This window comes from Triturus cristatus, chromosome 11, assembly GCF_964204655.1.
Source record: "Triturus cristatus chromosome 11, aTriCri1.1, whole genome shotgun sequence".
In the NCBI taxonomy this organism is placed as follows: domain Eukaryota; kingdom Metazoa; phylum Chordata; class Amphibia; order Caudata; family Salamandridae; genus Triturus; species Triturus cristatus.
Window position 1 is genome coordinate 277,662,329 of NC_140594.1, and position 20,662 is coordinate 277,682,990.

Sequence of the window (20,662 nt, forward strand, 5' to 3'; positions counted from 1 at the left end):
TTTTTCAAACCCGCCACATTCCAAGATATTAAGTTCATAGGCTGAGGATGGCACGGAGGATTTGATACAGGATCTGATTGATGAGATGGACTCCTCTGGGACTGTAGTTCAATAAACCGCGGTGGAACAGCACTAGTACTTTCTGAGTTATCGGGCGAGCACGGGACACCAGGAGACAGTGTGGTATTCTCTGGGGGGAGACTGTTAGTAATCCCCATAGTATCAGATGAGGGCCCCTGGATGCAAGTTGACAGACTGCTTTCCCCTATTGCCTCAATTAACTCAGGACCCAAAATGTTACCCCCCATTGTACCCTGTGCTGCTTGGGTATACCTGGGCAGTCAGTCAACCTGGTCCAGGAGACTGTATCTGTTTGAGCAGGGGGTATAAGACCATTTCAGGGCGTATGGATCTCGCCTAGACTTCCCATCGCCTCCCCTACGCGAGTAAGGGATAAAGGTCCAGCCATTTCCCTCTATCCTCGATTGTCCAGATGGATAGAAGAAGGAGAGGGGGCGCACCCCTATTTTTGTGTCAAAGCGGGATGTTTCCCACTTGCAGATATAATCTACTGTCCTAACATCCCGGAAATTGACTATAACGCAATCGCCAGTTAAATTTTTAGGGGTACACCCCACCCAACCCACCCTTCTGACCATGATGATCTCGCTATTAACGTGAGGGGGAAGCGGCCTATGGATGCTAAGCCAGTGTATTGTCTTGTTTTTCAAATTGGTGAAGTCTTCGCTACTAGGGTCACTAATTTCTGGTACCCCTGTAAGGACAACCAGATAAGGGCTTGCTTCCGGGGGCAGATCAAATCTCGGGGTAAACCCAAGTGCCTCTCCCTGATTTCCCTTCTGCACCATCCTTCCATTATCGCTCTCTTTAGCCAGGGTGGCCTTTCCAGTATTATAATTATTTGAATTTTGCTTAACAGGTGGCCTAACTTCGTGTTGTACTTGTGGGGGATTAAGTGTAGTAGCAGGAACTACCTGGGGTGCAAGATGCGAATTAGTTACTGGCCGAATGTCTAAGCTTAAAGAAGAGGAGGCATCAGTCACTACCCCTCCCGCCCTACCATTAGGAGTGCAACTTCAGGAACATGTGGGGCCTACTTTATTGGTGGCACCATCTATAAATCCCCTTATTTGGTGTTCGAGCTTTAAGATGTGGGTTGCTAAGCTATCTAGCCTTTTTTCCAAAGGGCCAAGAAGAGTACGCAGCAATGTATCTATATTGTGTAATGTTATTGCATCCCCATCTACGTTTGACGGTAAAACAGAAGAATCAGCAAGAACCTGGCTAGCGGAATCCCCTTGAGGCTTCGGATGGGTGGACAATGGGAATAGGGTATGGCTTCCCTGGCCATCTATGACCACACTTGAAGTTTCTAAGACTATACTATTTCGCCGTTTTACAGGTTTAACTCCCCCAGTTTTAGATCTAATTTCATTAGAAGCTTTAGGCTTAATTTTCGGAATCGGCTCTTTAGTATTTCCCTTTTTTTTCCGAAGGATCGGTCCATGTCTGATCACTGGGGGTGATAAAACTCTCGTAGTTGTCGCGAGATCATCACAACTCAGGGAATCACTGTGGGATGTGTCATCCATAAATTGGGTAAGGGGTAAAGTGGTAGTTTTAGCACCAGAACCATTTGGGGAGCGGGCAGTAGCAAATAGGCCCAGCGAAGATCTCCTAGCATGGGCAAGATCCTGCGACACTCTACGCTGCATAAGATCAATGCCTTGATCAATCACAGAGTTTGCTCTGACAATAAAATGGTCTAAGGTGCCAGTAAGATTACCATTAGTAACAGGAATCCTGCTCTCTTTGGTTGCCATTTGTCAAATTAGAGAGAGAACAGGAAGGTTGGATCGTAGTATTATGCACCAGTCAATACTGTAGTAACCTGTAATAAGAGGTGCCTCGTTCAAGGAGCAATAAAAACCAGAATAAATATAACTTAAATGGTACACATACAGTTTGGTCCACGGATTGAAGAGAGGGGGCCCAGTCCGGTCTCTTTCGGTCTCGAACGGGCTTAAACGGGCCCGCCCTTGGCCCGGGCTTCGCCCGGGACACGCCCCCGACGCGTCCCGCGTACGCGTGACTGTGGAAGCAGTTATAGTGGGAAAGAGAGGAGGGGCCGGGAAGAGTCAGCAGCTGCGGCCAATGACCGTGAACAGGGAGGCCGCTGGTACTCGCAGTCCCGGCTCCTTACAGGTCGTCCCCAGTACTCCCAATAGATTCTTCAATCAGCAATCACCGCCGAGAGGCCCCGCAATGCTGCTCCCAAGGTCCGTGGGCAAAGATGTGGCTCCGAGCGGCAGTCAATATCATCAACGCACTTCCATCTTCTTCACTAGCGCTTGATAATGTAGTGACAAGCCTTTATGCGATGAGCCTGGCAATGATCACCTGGTTTTGGTTTCTACTTGTTGTAACTGATGGTGCCTTGTGGGCTTGTCAAGAATGCTTCTGGAACCTTCTGGCAACCATTTTATCTTCTAGCTGTGACTCATTTGGTTTGTTTCGCTTTGCAGACTGTTATGAAGTGGTCTTCTTTATGCAGCATTGGCATATCTGTCTTATGGCTGGACATTTGCCTTCATTGGAAAATAAAAACCCACATCGGAAGCATAACTTTTTTCTTCTTCAGAAACATCGACTTGTGTGCTTATATTTTGTGCTTATGCTTGCTTTCCATGATCAACGCTGATTCATTACACGCTGTTCCTGCTTCCATATGGGCAGCTTGTCGATCTTCTCCTTCTTCTGCCCTTGCAACCCTTAGCATCTTCTCTAAACTGAGTGTCTCTCTCAGCATGCGTCTTCTGAAAAAGTCTGAAAGACAGCCATCAATTACTCGAAGGTACCTGGCTTTTTCATCATTGAAGTCACAGAACTTATGTTTGATAAGTGCGTCAAGTCTCTCAACAAACTCATCTATCATTTTACCTGCCTGTCATCATGCTTGGGTGAAAATTTACCTTTCATAGGCTTTTTGAATGTGCTCCTCTGCAGGACCTCAAACTTCTTCGATGGCTGTGTATGGGCTGGAGCAGGACTTTGACTCCACATATGCCAACCGCAGACTGCTTTGCATCAATTTTGGGGCGCATGTTGCACGCATGAGCAGTTTACTGTACCTTTGCACTCTCAGGGAGAACAGCCTTGTTTCTTCGGGGCATATATCCCCAACTTGTTGAGGTTGCAGCGTCTTCCCCAGCATAGGAGCATGCATATGAACACACCACACACACAACTCTGCAGCAGACATCTTTATTCCTCCGCATACAGTCACACACTATCCGCATTGCATCATAACTTTCATAACCACACCTTAACACCTCCCAGAAGACTAAGCACTTCCTGTCTACAGTCCACCCAGAATCACAAGGGTCCTGGCGCGCATAATATCAAAGACACTACAGCATCCCTTGCATTGGTGATTTTGTGCAAATGAACCATTATTCACATTTAAATGAGTGTAGATTTGCTAGACCGTGTGGCAATTGCTTTTATGGAACCAGTAAAGACCTCTGGAATTACAGTGTGAAGTCAGTTAGAAGCCACTTTTAAGGCGGGAACGGCACTGCGTGCAGCCCCACTAGCAACTTGAAATCTTTTTCTGTTCATGAAAAGGAGCAATTGGTTTGGTACTTTACGTCCCTAGCCAATGTTGAGGTAGCACACCTGCTCTACATGTGGACTGTTGCCATTTTTCCACTCCAGATTCAGCATGACACTAGATGCTGGCCGTGTCCACTGACTCCACTTGTTGCTACATACATTTGTGTTGAGAGAATTTTGCATGCTTTATCCTGCGACAGTTGGGCATTGCTGTTCCTGTTTGTCTTACCGGACTCTGACCACCTGACCCTGCAGGTTCTTTCTCCCACGGGTATGCTACGCTTAAAGCATCCTCGGTTAATATTTTCCAATCACTGGAGTCTTCCAGTAACCTCTTAGAGTTCCTGCCACACTCTAGCGTACTTTTACCAAGTGAATTTACTTTTTATAAATGTATCTGTACACTTATTCTCCTCATTGTTTGCTCATGATTGCCTGTACTTTCCCGTGATCGTTTCCAGTCGTCACTACCAACATTTGTTTCACTACTTCCTTTCGTTGCTTCGTCATGGCAATCTTAATCAATCAATATTTGTAACATGTCTGTGAGTCTCCTTATATAATTAATGTCAGATTTATTGACAACTCATGATTTTTTAATTAAAATGTCAGTTTCTTCACAACACTTGGCATTTTACACAATAGCCTTGGATATTAGTCCTTTGAAAGTGAATCAGACTTCATTTAGCATGATAACTGGTGCCATCACCTCTGTGTCAATGGGCAGAGTTGTGTAGATGCCACATGACACAAGTTTGTATCGAGGGGCTGACAGTAGGCACTACTGTGTAGGAGTCCCATGGCATATGTGCATACTCCGACGCTGGTAGTGGCCAATGTTGTGTAGCTGTAATATAGCACCAGTGTGTAACCAGGGGATGCAGTGGGTAGAGTTGCGTAGAGGTCATATGGTACCAGTGTGTATCCTGGGTCTGCAGTGGGCACTTGTTCAGATGCCACATGGCACCATTGTGTATCCAGCAGCTAGCTATGGGCAATTGCCTAAATATTACATGGCAGCAGTGTGTATCCAGGGGCTGGCATTGAGCACTGATGCGTAGATGTCACATGACATCAGTGTGTATTTGGGAGCTGGCAATGGCACTTGTTTAGATGTCACAAGGCACCTGTGTGTATCCAGTGGCCGGCAGTGGCCACTGTTGAGTAGATATCATATAGCACCAGGATATATCCAGGGTCTGGCATAGGGCACTGTTGCGGAGATGTCACATGGCACCAGTGTGTATCCAGGGGCTGGCAGTGGGTAGAGTTGCATAGATGTCACAATGCACCAGTGTGATTACACGGTTCGGCAGTGGGCACTGTTGTGTAGATGTCACATGGCACCAGTGTGTATCCGGGGCTGGCACTGAGCACTTTTGCAGAGATATCACATAGCACCAGTGTGTATGCAGGGGGCAGAGTTGCATAGATGTCACATTGCACCAGTGTGCATTCACGGTTCAGCAGTGGGCACTGTTGCGTAGATGTCACGTGGCACCTGTGTGTATCCGGGGCTGGCATGGGGCAGAGTTGCATAGATGTCACAATGCACCAGTGTGATTACATGGTATGGCAGTGGGCACTGTTGTGTAGATGTCACATTGCACCAGTGTGTATCGGGGGCTGGCATTGAGCAGTATTGCGGAGATGTCACATGGCACCTGTGTGTATCCAGGGGCTGGAAGTGGGTAGAGTTGCATAGATGTCCCAATGCACCAGTGTGATTACACGGTATGGCAGTGGGCACTGTTGTGTAGATGTCACATTGCACCAGTGTTTATACAGCGGCCTGAAGTGAGCTTGGTCGTGCTAATTGCACAAACAGGCAGCATTCATTATCATTTGAGCACCGTTCACTGATGAATGAAGGGTGGCTTGTATAGTGCTTAGCGACCTCATAGAGGTATCCCAGTGCTATGACCAGTAAGTGTGTTGTGGCAGAAGAGTGTGAACTGTAACTACCTGTTTTAGTACCCAAGTGAGTGATATCTGGACTTTACCTCAGAATGCAAAACACGATTCAACAATATATTGTTCTCCACCCCATCAACAGGTGTGGACTTGAACCTGGATGCAGATCTGGGCACAATCAATGCCTTAAACTCCACGCCAGAGACCACTCTGAGAGAGGTACACGCGGGGCATGAAGACCTCCGTGGAGTCCTGATCCTTCTAAACGGTGAGTACCACACTGGCTGGTTGACTGTGCCGTGTAGGTGTCAGACTGCCTTAAACATCAGAACCTGGACAAAAATGGTTGGTGGGCCTGGTATCCCCGTTAGGACTGACTGCCATGGCAAGCGGAGCACAGACAGCAGCTACCACTGGTAGTAATAAGCATACTCACTCATTGCAAGTTCCAGCATATACACCTTGCACAGTACACATTGCAAATATGACACATTGCACACTTGAACTTGGTTTGAAGAGGAAAAAAGTGGCAAGGAAACTTTTAATGAGGCCTTGGAGGGAAAACCAGTCCCACAGCCCCTATTAAATAAAAACTAAAAACTTTTGAAAAAGTTCTATTCTGAAACTATTCTATAACTAAATTACATTTAGTATAATCTAGTATTGGCGCTTTCGGTCTGTCAAAAAGGGTCACAGCATCAGTGGGAGGCAAAATATATGCAAAACTGTGCCCTAAATATATTACAAAAAGGCGTGTCCTTTTTATCCTTACGTTTATTCAGTGAATATCATTAAAATCACAGCAGTAGTGTAGCCAACAAAAATAGTACAAAACAGAAAATCAATTCTATGCACACGCACATGAATTGTCTATCGAAAAATAGATAAGCCAGATTTAAAAGACAGAATAGAATAGCCCAGTCATTTAGAATAAGTAACAACATATTCTGCCTGAGCAAATGTATGCTCAGAGAGCCCATAAAATATGTACACATTAGGCAAGTCCAATAATAAATAAAAATAAGCTAACGGTGCAGGTGTGCTAAGTTAGAGTGATGCTGCCAACTGATCTGAAAAGAGCACAGATTAAATGGAAAAAGGGCTCCATAAAGAAAAGTGAAAACAAGTTAAACTGACGATCGCTGTAGTCCATGTATTCTGTTCTGCACAATGCACGTTATAGAGCACGGGTTGTGACTTTTAAGGAAGAAATGCATAGCATTATAATAGCAACCGATTTAGTAAGCGAGATGTTACACGAAAATGTTAACAACATATTTTGCTTTCCGTCCAGACACTTGTATCTTTAAATACAAATACTCTATAATTATACAAATTATGCAAGCACTCATTATTCATATGCACGTTGCACCAGAAGTAAAATAAGCACTCTAAGATGCATGACATAAATTCATGCTCTTTCTGCACGTGTCTTGCTGAAAGATGCATCACATAATAGAAGTGAATGTTTTCATCCTCTGTCGACAGGCTGCATCCTTCGCCCCTGAAATGTTGCATCTTAGGAAACGAAAGATGCCGAGACCTGCAACGACCAGTCAGAGGAAAAGGAATTCATGATATTATTCTATTTTTCAGGAAGAGTAATTTGTGCACATTTATTAATCATGCATATTTTCAAAGCCTTCAACAACACAGATGTCAAGAACCGTTTTAATTCGTTCGTTTTTTCACTAGCACTTCACACGCATGGCGATACCCATGGTAAATGTGCATGTTGGGAGGCATTCTGCCTGGGGTTGGGCCGAATTGCTTATCCTGATCACCTCGGGTGATGCAGAGTTTTAGCTATCCAGCCCTTCTGTATGACTTGCCATCAACACAGACATGACTCCATCAAAAAGCGCAAAACAGACGTGTATTAATGTAATTAATGTATGTATTTTCTGTTTATAATCCCCTCCACATTAACCGGTATGAGACCCGAGTCATTAAGAAATGACCATTTATTTAATTGCTCTCGATCGATGCTGGGCTCCACTGCGTGCTTGGTGTTGGGCTGGCAAATGCAGGGAAAGTGTGAGCAGCATCACAGGCTGGACTGAACTGATCAGGGCTGTTTGCTGGCAGTGGGCAGGGAGTGGATGTAAACTGGGATGAGCTTGGCTGACCTGTGGGCCAAATTGATTTTACGTTGGACTGTTCTGGTTTCTGTCTTGGCATGTCTACACATTGGGTTTGATGAAAACTGAACAGGTGAGCTATTGTGAGTTATAGTATAGAATTTAAGTAAGGTTTACTACCCCTATAGTATCCTTCAAAGACTTTTAAGATCAGAGTTCAAAGCTTCAGCGAAGACTCAGTCTTTCATTCTGCCAATGTGTAGATAGTGTAATACATTGAGTTGGCTTAGAGTGCTTATATTTTTTTTTTTTTTTTTTTTTTTTTTTTTTTTTATGGGCAAAATCAGTTTATTCCAGAGTGCTTAATTTGAGATGGTGCTTAGCAGTGCTCGGCACCTGCACATAATTGCCAGCACGGGCACTTGAAACGGCTGCTCATTTAAAGATAAGCAGGAAAACAGTTATTTATTAATTCAATACATGTTTAAAACCACTAATACCAGACCCCAAACCATTTTTAAAGCTTGGGGGCTTGAACAGTCTGAATTCTCACACTGTAGCAGTTCACACTGTGTAAGTTCAGCACTGGCAGGGGAAATGTGTGGTGCAAACTGCGGTGGCCTCATCACGAAGGCCCCAGCACTTATTTGTTTACAAATTGAGCACTGAGAACACCCGTCAATTGAGTATCTAGAAACAAGCCAGTTTGTGGTATTAAAATTGTTGCAAGTACATTGACTGATTAGTCAAGCCAAAGAAAATGGGGCTTAATTGTTGTAAAATACTTTATCTACTCTTGAAAATATGCCACCCTTTGGCATGTACCTAATTCGTCAGTGCACAAAAATAAGACCCTCTCCCTGTGAATGTTCCATAATTATCAGTGCACTGTACCACCCTAATATGTGAATCCTCTGTTAGAAGGAGAGCTCCGTGAATAATCGCCCCTCTTTCTTCCAGCCTCCAGCTGCATCCTGTGTAGGCTACACGACAGAGGCTTGCACCACAATGATCTTGAGAATTCACTTTTTTCCTTTTTGCTCTGCTCACCTCTGTTCCTCACAGGTGACTCACTTGAGATGTCCCTTGTGGTCTGAGTCAGCCTGGCTGGCACTAGGACACGTGCTGCAAAACATAGTTTCAAGATGGCCTTTATTTGGATGATAGAATGTGTTGCTCTTCGCCGATCACCTGTAGTCAGACATGAGCCCCATGCTTGAATGCTAAGCTTTTGCTTCAGCGGTGATTGAGGTCTACTCAACGGGTGAGCTCCTGATCTCTGGTTTGGACCACAGACCCTTGACCTGCTGCACTCGTTGAGGCGAAGCCTAGTTGTGAATCCCTAATCTCTGATACCCTGCAGGCCTTAAAGTGAATTGGAGGTTCGGTTTTCTGACCTTTGACCTTCTGTGGTCCTAGAGGTGAACTGCAGGTGTAGCTCCTTGTCCCGTGAGCAGTCCCAACATTTGTGAGCTTTAATGAAAACCTGTGTCAACCGGAGTGGAATAGGGGTTTGCAGGGAGATTTGTTGAAGCTGTAGATTAGAGGTTGAGGTGTGGTTCTGCTTCTTTGCTTACTTCCATGTTCTTTCTTTTCTAGATGACCTCAGTTATGGCAGAAGGTACCAGACCTTCCAGTGGGGCTTCCCCATTAATCTCGAAGCACGTGTGGACTCCGCTTCGGGGGAGGCTCTGAAAATCTACGTTGATGAGTGTTATGGTGCTCCCACTGCAGACTTGAAGACTTCGGGGAAAACCTATGCAATAATACACAACCATGGGTCAGTCATGGGAGATGCATGGGAGTGAAGAGGGGCCATGGGGTAGTAACGGGAAGAAGTTGGGGCATGGGCTGTAATGAGGAGTAGGATGGCGAAGACCAAGGTCGTAAGGCAGTGGGTTAATGGGTAGCCAAGCGCTCCAAGGACACTGTAAAGTGGTTAGCAGTGATTTACAACCCCCCCCCCCCCCATAAAATATGTAATTGGTTAGAGGGCGGCAGCAAAGAGGGAGAATAGCGACAGAACTAGGGAAAGGTTACAAGGTTTGGTTAAGTCAGGGGACGATGATGGCATTCAATGAGCTGGGTTATGTCATGATGCATAAAAGACCTTGAATTGGGGATGAAGTTTGAAGGAAGGGGAAGTAGCGCGAGGATGAGACATTGAGCAGTGGCTGATCAAGGTAAGTGATGGAGAACAAATCAACTTCTGATGTTTAGAGACCATGCCCGGCATCAGCAGTATCAAAAAAGTATGAGTAATGGGTTTTGAGGAATTTGAATCTGCAGCTGTTTTTCCCAAAATCTTAAGATACTATCACAAACCTTGTCCATTTGCTGCAGCGCCAGATTACATGTGACCAGTCTTCGCTACCCATGATATCACACCTAAAACACTGATTGGGGCATCCCCCATTCATTTTATTAAAAAAGTTGAGAGGACATGTAAATCAACTATTTTGACATAAATTGCATTTTACAAAAATGTGCTCCTGTTAACGTTGTAAAATGTAACTCCATTACTGCCAAATGTCCTTGGTCAGTACTGCACTGCCCGTTCTTAACCATTTGGTAGAAATCTGACCATAGACATTGAATTTCTCCACTGATGGCAGATATTTATTCCAAAACCCCAGTTGCTGCACATAGGGAGCGCTAATGAGTTTTTTTTTTTTTACCAGATACTTTCTTTCCGACATAATCTTGAGAACAATATAGGACCACAGCAACCACATTTTATGTTATGTTATGTTATCTTAGCTTGTAAAGCGCGACAGCTGCCCCAGCAAGGGGGAGTCCCGGCACTAATGCAGGAAAGACAAACACAGCAGAGAGCCCGCCAGAAAAACTAAGGGGCAGGGAAAAGATAGGTCTTAATGGCCTTTCTAAAAGCCCAGTAGTTGTCAAGGCCACGGATCTGAATAGGGAGTGAGTTCCAAAGGGTGGCGGCTCTGTAGCGAAAGGAGCGGCCGCCAGACCGAACTCTACGGGGTCGGGGAACCACTACCAAATGCTGACCCTGTGAGCGAAGATGTCGCTAGGGGACATAAGGCAGCAAGAGATCAGCCAGAATGGGAGGCGAGGCCAATTTCAAAACCTTGAAGGCGATGCATAAGGCTTTGAATTCAATGCGTCTGGCTACAGGTAGCCAGTGCAGATGGCGAATAGCATTAGAGACAGAGCAGAATTTGCGAAGACCTAGAAGTGTTCTGGTGGCAGCATTCTGTGCCCTTTGCAGCCTCAGGACCTCAGCCTTGTTGGACCCTAAATAAAGGAAGCAGGCATAGTCCAGTCTAGATAAGACAGTCGCCTGAATGAGGACCTGACGTATACAGGCGTCAAAGGCCTAGCAGTGGTCTAAGCCCCCGAAGGAGTCCAAAACCTGTCCCAGCCGTTTTTTTCATTTGGACTTGATAGTTCAAAGAGAAATCAAGCCATACCCGAGGTTTTTTACTACCTGTTTAGGGGAAGGGGGCTTGCCGAGGCTAGTTGGCCACCAGAGATCACTCCACCGACCATGGTCCCTACCCACTAACAATACCTCAGATTTATTAGAGTTCAGTTGGAGGCAGTTGCTGTTCATCCACTCGGCCACTGCGGCAAGGTCGCCCTGAAACTTAAGGGCGTCTTGCTCGGTGTTATTAGAGAGTGCCACCACCAACTGAGTATCGTCGGCGTAGGAGACCTTGGTCAGACCTCTACTGCTGGCAACTGCCGCTAGAGGCTGAACATATATGTTGAACAATAGGGGGCTGAAGGAGGAGCCCTGAGGCACCCCTTGTTTAACTGGATGTTTGCAAGAGGCGAACGGGGGGGGGGGGGGGGCAATAACCGTAAATGACCTTTCATGGAGAAATGAGCCCAGCCAATCCAAAACTGAGCCCAAAATTCCAGCCTCCGCAAGGCGTCTCAGCATTATGTCATGCGACACCGTGTCGAACGCGGCGCTCAGATCTAACAAAATCAGCGCCGACGTTCGACCCTCATCAGCAGCTGACCAAAGATGTTCTGTAACTGCTAAAAGTGCTGACTCAGTTCTATGGCCCGGCCTGAAACCATTCTGAGAAGAATCCAGAAGATTATTAGCGGTCAGATACTGATAGAATGGAATTCACATAGGCCTCTGTGATTTTGGCTGCCCATGGAAGCAGAGAAATGGGGCAATAGTTCTCTGGTCTGTCTGGGTCATGGGAAGGTTTCTTCAGTAAAGGAATCACATTAGCCTGTTTTCAGACCCGGGGCACTACAGCTGTTCTAAGAGAACAATTAATCAACTGATTCAGGGGCGGTAGAATTGTCGACAGTACCTTCTTAAACTGGTCAGGTTTAAGTGGGTTGGCAGGAGAACCTGACTTGATCTTATAGCAGAGAGCAGAGAGTTGATCAGCCATGACAGGTGGAAAAGTGTGGAGGGTGTTGGCCTGCTGACAGCCACGTGGCTCCAGCGTGATGCTATTGATGGACGGAAACAACTGATAAATGGAGTCCACCTTTTCCACAAAAAAGGGCAATATCCTCACACTGCTTGTTGGACTTAATGGTAGACCCAGCTGTAGTTTGTTTAGATTGCAGACTGGCCAGAATAGAGAAAATACTCTTGGAAAGATTGGCGCTCTCACGTATTTGATTGGAAATAAAAACAGCGCGTGCCCGATAAATGGCCTTATGGTAGCTCTTAATTGCTGCCCGATAGATGACTTTGGCCGTAGAGCAGAAGTCTCTTCTCCATATCCGTTCTAGTCTCTTGCAACCCTTGCGCATATCCGAGAATTCAGTCTTAAACCAAGGTCGTGATTTGGTTTTGCGGATGGCTGAGCGCTTCATAGGGATTAAACTATCTAAAGGGTGTTCTATCCACTGCGAGAATGCTTTATAGGCTTCGTTGGAATCTTCAGCCAGATTCGGGCGGGTAGCCGAGAGGCAGACCTCCAGACAGTCCCAATTGAGTATGTGCCACGCCCGTTTGCAGATGAAGGACTGACCTTCAGTCCGAATAGGAGTGACATCGTGAAGGGACATAGAAACCAGAAAATGGTCTGTCCAGCCTAACCTGAGCGGTGTATGCATTGTGATGTGGGATATATTAGTAAAAACGGGATCTAATAGATGCCCTGCAATATGGGTTGGGCCCGCTACTAGCTGTAACAATTGGCAGGCTGCTAGGTATGCCACAAAATTCCCCACATCATTATCCTCTACTTTATTGCAAGTGAAGGTTCAGATCCCCCAAGATAGTAAAGTTAGCGGTGTAGACTGCTAGAATCCTGACCATGTCTACCATGGCTTCCCTGAAGCCAAGGGACGGTCCTGGCGGCCTGTATATCAGGAGCCCAGACAAGGTGTAGGTGGGGCTCAAGGTAACCTTAAAAAGGGCACTCTCGCAGCCAATGATCCTCTGTTTAGTAAAAGAGCATACATAGCCTGATTTAAAAATCATCGCTATACCCCCACCTCTAATAGTTCTATTAACCGAAAGAAAATTGTACCCCAAAGGGAGTGCAAGGCCAGGTTCAGTGGTCATGTCATCCGAGAGCCATGTTTCGGTCCAAAAAAGGACGTCAGGAGAGGCCTCCTCTAACAAATCCAGAACATCCGCCAGATGTTTAGCTAGAGAGCGACAGTTAAGACTAAATGTGCTAGCATGTATTTTTTCATCTGGGGAGGGGAAGTAAGATAGTGGAGGTAGTGTAGCTTGAAATCTGCATTGCAGGCAGCTAAAAGGGCGTTCAGGAACGAGCCTGCCAGCCAGACAGCAGTCACTCCCCGACGTCCTAACGTTCCACAGCTCCTCCCGAGTATAGATAACCCTATCTCTATCAAAACCGGCAGCATGTCTGGCATCTGTCGTCGAACTGGCGCAGACGGGCTTGCTTTTGGCGCACCTTTGGCGCGCCGCCGGCATGCCCGCTGCGCGACGGCGCCATAGGTCTCTTTTTATAGGTGTGCCCAACTAAAGACTAGTCAGCCCCTTCCAAAATGGCCCCCGCACATGAACCGGAAGTGGGGAAACGAAGGAAAAATATCACCAGGAACTCCCTCCACAGCAATCAGCACGGGCTGCGGTGGACCGAGGAGAATGGTGGCATAGAAAAAGTAGGTCTTGTTTTAAAAGCCAGCGAAAACAATGCGCAGGTTAAACACGTTATATCACACACACCAAAAGAGAAAAGTAGGAACAAAGAAACGGCGTGCTCGCACTACAACTGACAGGGACAGACTCCGTGTCCGCTTTCTACTGCTGATCGAGGTTTATCATTAACTAGAAAATCAACTAGCTTCACAAAGCCAGCTTGTGATCGCAAAGTCCATGGTACCTCCACGATCCCATTCGACCTGATCTAATTAGGTTTCTAAATTCACATAGGGGATATCATAAGTTCCAAAAAAATATGCATTTTCTTTTAAAAACCCATTGTAGTTTTATATCTCACTTTTTGGGTGATTTGGCTAACCTTAGAGGGTGTCTGGTTTTATTTTCTTTAGTCATCCAGTCTATCAACTCTTTCTGCAAATGGCTACACAAAATACAGTTTTTCTGGAACATAGAAGCATATTGTGCAAATTTAGTAAAACAATGATGTAAAGCATGAAAGAGCCAAACCTCCTTCCTCCGTACTCCTGTATAACCTCAAGAGCAAACTCCTTTTCTGCATTCAGCAAAAATATTGCCACTGGAACCTGCTTCTAAGCAAACTTATTCAAAACTTCAATCAGAAAATTAGTATTAGCACAAAGTGTCTGACCTGCTATGAAACTATTCTGGTATGTGTGAATCAGTTTAGGTGCTTATTTATTGAACCCATATGGAAGCAACTTCATTATAATTTAAAAAAAAGTCATTTTTAGGAAAGCAAACCACCTTCCCCGAGTTTAATGACAAAAGGGGTGCTCCGCCTTTAAAATAAATTTGGCGCGGTTCAGCAAATAAGGATTTGAAAATTCTTTGAATTCTTCATAAAATTCAGAAGGAAACCCACCTGGACCATAAACTTTGCCTCAGGATAACCCTTTCACCACTTCCTCCAAATCTTGCATGGAGATAGTCTAGCCATAGACCTCTGATCTATCTCTGACAGTGCTGGGATTGGGCTGTGATCTAAAAAAATATCCAATACCAATCTATCCACACTTGGGAAGATATTAAATATACTTTTAAAATGTTCTAAAAACATAGCGTTGGTTTCCTCCTCAGAGGTGCAACGTGACCTTGTTCTAGGACACTGGAAAAAACTGAAAAACAACAATAAATGATAAAAATACTTTTTTGTAAATTGTTCCATGTGAAATAGCATTTCTTTTATGTGTGATTCACATGAAGCTCTTGTGTGCAGATTTAGATTCTGTATATAGGTTTCCCGAGTTATGCCCTTATATAGGTACAATTCACATTGCCCTTATTTGGACACAGAAATCCGGCCCTTATTTAGACATTGTCCATACAACCCAAATACAGGCATGGCCACCTACATCCGTCCATCCACGTCACAACGAATTCTTGGAAAACCAGACCCTTAAGCCTTTAGGATTTTCCCTCAGCTTGAATATTAATTTCTCCAAGAACTCATTAAGTATGCCTGAACATCTATTCCTTAGGGGTTCATTCATGACGTTCCTCTGCCCGACTTTTACGTCCATACTGGCATTCCTAGTCACCTTCAAGGTATAAATATACCAGCACTTGCCCTGGCAAATTGCGGTTCCCAGAGGATTCGATCCAACCCAGACTACGCGGTTCGCCACGGCAAGTTCGGAAGGAGATCGAGTTCCAGCCTGATGCACTGACCTGACGCTACCATCCTCCTTGCAGAGAATCCAGCTCCAGTGCTCTCTGGCTTCCCTTGCGGGGGGTTAGACTATCGAGTCCAGAAAAGAGATTCCATCCTTTCTCATTCTAAGGTATGGAGCTGACTAGAACTTAGAGAAACTTCTGGCAACTCTTGGCTAAACTAAAATATAGCTAGCTATACTTTAGAAATGGCACCTACTTCACACCTCTTACTGCACTTAGGTTAGGTACACTGGGGTAGAACAATTTAGAAGCATCAGGTGAGTATCACATTTTAGCTTATATTATTTATGTATGTATTTTGATTAATATATGTCATGGCTACAAACCATGCTATTGCAGTATTATTTTATCTTACTGCTAACCCCGTACATATTGTACTTTGCAGTCTGTCTTAAGATTGTAGCAATTCATATCTTTTGTATGAGAAACAAGACTGTTCAATAAACCCTTTTATTGAAACGCCCGTCTCTATATTTCTGTGCAAACTCTGAAGAAACAAAGCATGCACGATTAACTGAGTGAAACTGTTACGATTCTGAGACTGTTACGATTCTAAAGGGAAACAAAGTTGTCATGTTTATGCGGTTGTCAGAGACTAATCCCTTCTTGTATCTTCGAGAAGTTTTTAGTGACCTCTGAGTTAGCTGGCACACAAGTAATTAAGTTTAATATACTCGATAGAGACATACTGACCTTAGTCCTATGTCAAATCTATAGTGTATGTTATTCCAATGAACTCTATAAGAAACTGTTAATACGGATGCCAATCTTGGATCAGTTTGATTTCTGATCCCTTGGGTTGCGTTGTGCAGTGCCATGTTGATCTATAAATCTATTTTCTGAACTATTACATGATATCTGGTGTATGCACATACAAACATATAGAACCCTGACATATTGGACTTCAAATTATGTGACCATGAGTATCCAATGTAGTTCAGTTTAGGCCAGATCCATGCCACGTTATAAGGACACCTGTACAGAGTGAATATGCATAAATATAAATTACTTTGTTATATGCTCAGTGGTTATCCTGAATCTTTGGCATGAATCTGATTTCTCTGGACCTTCACTGGATACCCCTGGCCTAGACTAAGATCCATAGGTAAATGCTCTGTATTTTTCACACCCGTCACAATCCCCCATCCAGTCATTCACCTAAGTGCCCTAATTAACACCCTGAATGTCCTATTGAGATGTATATGTATATATATATTCACTGAAAAAACCATAGGGTTCACACGTTATAGTTAGCGGAAATTTTACTGATAAAAAACCAATGAAATTCCCCCGTTATAGTTAGTGCAGGAAACTATAACTCACGTGACCGCAATCCTCTGCTGATGCTAATACTGTATTTAGACACTTATTTGCCCATGTCTTCTTCCATAAATTTTTAGCTATACATATATTATAAATATTTTTTTTTTATAAAGACACATATGTCATCAGCAGAAGATTGCGGTCGCGTTAGTTATAGTTTCCTGCACTAACTATAACGGGGGAATTTCATTGGTTTTTTATCAGTAAAATTTCCGCTAACTATAACATGTGTGAAACCTATGGTTTTTTCAGTGAATTTGCAAGGTTTTTTAAATGCTAATTCCTAACTATAACGTGTGTGAAACCTATGGTTTTTTCAGTGAATTTGTACGGTTTTTTAAATGCTAAGTTACTTTACGCCATTCGTGGCGTGCGCGCCCACTTAACGCAGTTCGTTCCGTGCGTGCACGGTGCGCTTCGCGCACCGTGCGCGCACAGTGAGCACGCGGTGCGCTTCGCGCACCGCGCGCCCACTTTACGCAGTTAGTGCCGTGCACGCACGGTGGGCACGCGGTGCGCTACGCGCACCGCGTGCCCACGTTACGCTAGATGGGCCATGTACGCACGATGCGCTTCGCGCACCGTGCGCACATGGAGGACATATTATGCGCTTCCTTGTGATAGGTAATCTGTTTAAATTTTTTGGGGAAATGCTGTGCTCTTATATGCCATGCACAAATGGTGGACTTCGGCCACCATTTGCACACGGGGTGGAGAGAGTGGGTTTTTTTTTTTAAAATAATTTTTTACCGTACGCGTACGGTAAGCGTACGGTAAGCGTAATCGGCGAAATTTTCGAAAAATAAAAAATTACCGTTTTTTGCCTTGGGGGATCTTTGAAGACTCAACTAACATGGTTATGTGCATGGGCGCTGTCTAAACAGCCCCTTTATATGTTTTTGGCATTTGTTTATCAGCTCCCCCCTCAGAGTGCGAGAGAGAAAATGGCGGCCGCCGCTTCCTGGTTTCGACCGATTCGAATGTTTACTAAGATCTAAGGGCCAATCAGAATCGCGCTCGCGGACGCCACCGTACGCGTACGGTAAGCGTACCGTAAGCGCACCGTAAGCTGGCTCAGATATATATATTGATTTAAAGGCTATTTTCTCAGAATCTACTGAACAGATTTACACCAAACCTACAAAAGGCACTTCCTTGACCTGAGGACTACCTCTCTGCCAAATTTCAAGTAATTCTGTTCAGCCGTTCGGGCTGTAGCTGTGTCTAAAGGTCCTATGGAAAAATGCATGGGAAAACGCATTTTGGGACCCCCCTTTTATCTCAGCCCCCGCTTGACGAATCCCCCTGAGACTTTCAGGGTAGGAGCGGAGCGTAGCGCCCCACCTATTTTGAAAAATTCGCGAGGATTCGTCAACCGGCGCCAAAGTTATTCAAAATAGAATGTTGCGGATTTCCTATGGAAACGTGGTCCTAACTATAACTACCTACTGGCGACCGCCAGTAGGTAATATATATATATATATATATATATATATATATATATATATATATATATATATATTCCCAACAAAAATGCCCATGCATTCGGACACGCACTCCTCCAGCTGGTGATTTCCAACAAAATCATTTTATTCAAAAGGAACAGGCATCCTTACTCTGATCACTCTGTCCTGCTGCCTGACGCGTTTCAGAGCTTACGAGCTCTTTCTTCAGAGGCAGTTCGAAAGTGCACATTTTACTCTCCCACAGCTCCCTCCATTTTATTTAGCTTAATGAGCCTCCGGTGTGCTCTTCCTAATGAAATATTTTACGATGCATGCCGGAACTTGTAGTTTGCATTCAGAGTTATTTACATCCTCCAGTGGATCTGTGCAATTAAGAACCTTTGCCAGGACCCCAAAAAAGCCCTCCAGTGGGCCTCAGAGTCATGGACCCCGGCATGCATCGTAAAATATTTCATTAAGAAGAGCACACCGGAGGCTCATTAAGCTAAATAAAATGCAGGGAGCTGTGGGAGAGTAAAATGTGCACTTTCGAACTGCCTCTGAAGAAAGAGCTCGTAAGCTCTGAAACGCGTCAGGCAGCAGGACAGAGTGATCAGAGTAAGGATGCCTGTTCCTTTTGAATAAAATGATTTTGTTGGAAATCACCAGCTGGAGGAGTGCGTGTCCGAATGCATGGGCATTTTTGTTGGGAATATATATATATATATATATATATATATATATATATATATATATATATATATATATATATATATATATAATTATTATTATTTTTTTCACAAAAAGAGTTCTAACTGCACCTTTTTAAGTAACATGCAGGTCATGGACACAAGACCCTTAAATGTATGTATACGCTTAAGAGAAAAGTTGTGGCACAGGAGTTCACAGGAACCGCAGAAGTCAGGGGGTTAATATGAAGCAAAGAAATGTAACTGCATCTTCCCACTGTGGAGAGGAGACACCTGATGGGTTGGGCGAACTCGAAGCCAGGAGACCAGCTCAAATTACAGTTGTGTTGGTGGAAGGAGCAGGTGATTTAGCCATAAAGTTGATTGGAAAAACAATAGCGCCCCAGAAGTTCCACTCAACTAAAGGGTCTACTTTCAGAATTATTATTGGTAATGAGACATGTTTAAGGTCCAGGTGATAGGACTTCGTGGGATATGTTACCTGCTTACATAGGAGATGTTCTCATAGGTAATGTCCCACAGAATGGTGGTAGCTACTGATCAAGCAGGGTAAGGAATATTGAGTGGTTGATCTGATCGATGACCAGTTTGAAGTGTGTTCCACGTCCTTAGCTTTACCCTTCTTCTACCGCCTTGTCTGCGGTTGCCAGTCGTGGCATAAGCTTGACTCCACTTCTAAACTGCAACCTGGGGAACTCCATTACTACAGCAATGTTCCGTGAAAGTCATTCCAACAAGCACAAACCCTGCTTACCAGAACTACTTCCCAACCTTGCTTTAAGAATAATTTCCAAGCAAGTGTCTAATGCACATAGGCACAGTCCGGAGAGGGGTCCTGCACAGTGTAGGAGAAACAGTGGAGGCGCAAGTGGGAAGAGGCTTACCCATCAGCCATCATTATGGAAGTATAAACATGTGATTTACAATTTTAGCTGTGCTTGGATGAGTGGGAGGGAGAAGAAGAAACTGGGTCATCAAGGATGGGAGGGACAATGAATAATTAATTTTGATCTACTAAACATGTAGGACCATATGTACAGATTTTATGGAAATGATTTCCTAATTGCGATTCTCTGCGAATTGCAATTAGGAAATCTCTATCCTTAATATATGAAACTGAGTTTCATTTAGCGATTCCTAGTGGGTCGCAAATCGATCTACCTCATGCAGTTAATGAGGTAGGTTGCAGTTTGTGACCCATTGGGAAGAGCAGCCATCACTGGGATGGTGGCCTGCTGGGGTCGGCAGACCACCATGTCTGTGATTGCTTTTTAATAAAGCATTTTTTGTTTTTTAAAACTTTTTAATGCCTTAAAGGAAAGCAGGATATGTTTAAAAAGAAAATAGAAAACTTTGAAGTTTCATTTTTGAAGAGCAGGCAAGTGGGAAAGGGGAAGGGAGACCCTTTTCTATTTGCGAATGGTTACCACCTCCTTCAAGTGGTCTGTCACCTAAACATCCCCTAGAAGCAGAACAAACACCAACAGATAGTTGGAAACATCTCCCCAATAAGGAAAATGGTTACCAAATTAAGTGGGTTCAGGTGGTTCAACACAACCAGGTACAAGCCCTTTTAGCAGAAGTAAGGGATAATATCTTACTATGCCTATCGGCGGAGTCTGCTCCGGCTCTATTGGCATTGCAGTTTGGGGACCTGCTGGGGAAATTAAAAGATGCACTCACCCGCCCCATGCATGCTAAGGGTAAAGGGGCTGGAGGCTGGTTCAATACACCTTGCTCGCAAGCCAGAAGTGCTCTTGCCCT

At 44.5% G+C, this 20,662-nt stretch overlaps 1 protein-coding gene across 2 annotated transcripts in view; it reads left to right on the forward strand.

The window, feature by feature from the left end:
- LOC146784022 (zona pellucida sperm-binding protein 3-like) overlaps positions 1 to 20,662 on the forward strand; it is a 167,610-nt gene that overhangs the window by 79,880 nt on the left and 67,068 nt on the right. For both annotated transcript variants that reach the window (XM_085635833.1, XM_085635834.1), the window contains exons 2-3: positions 5,693 to 5,818; positions 9,231 to 9,411. In XM_085635833.1, coding sequence (XP_085491959.1) covers positions 5,693 to 5,818; positions 9,231 to 9,411 — 307 coding nt within the window. The remainder of the gene's footprint in view (positions 1 to 5,692; positions 5,819 to 9,230; positions 9,412 to 20,662) is intronic.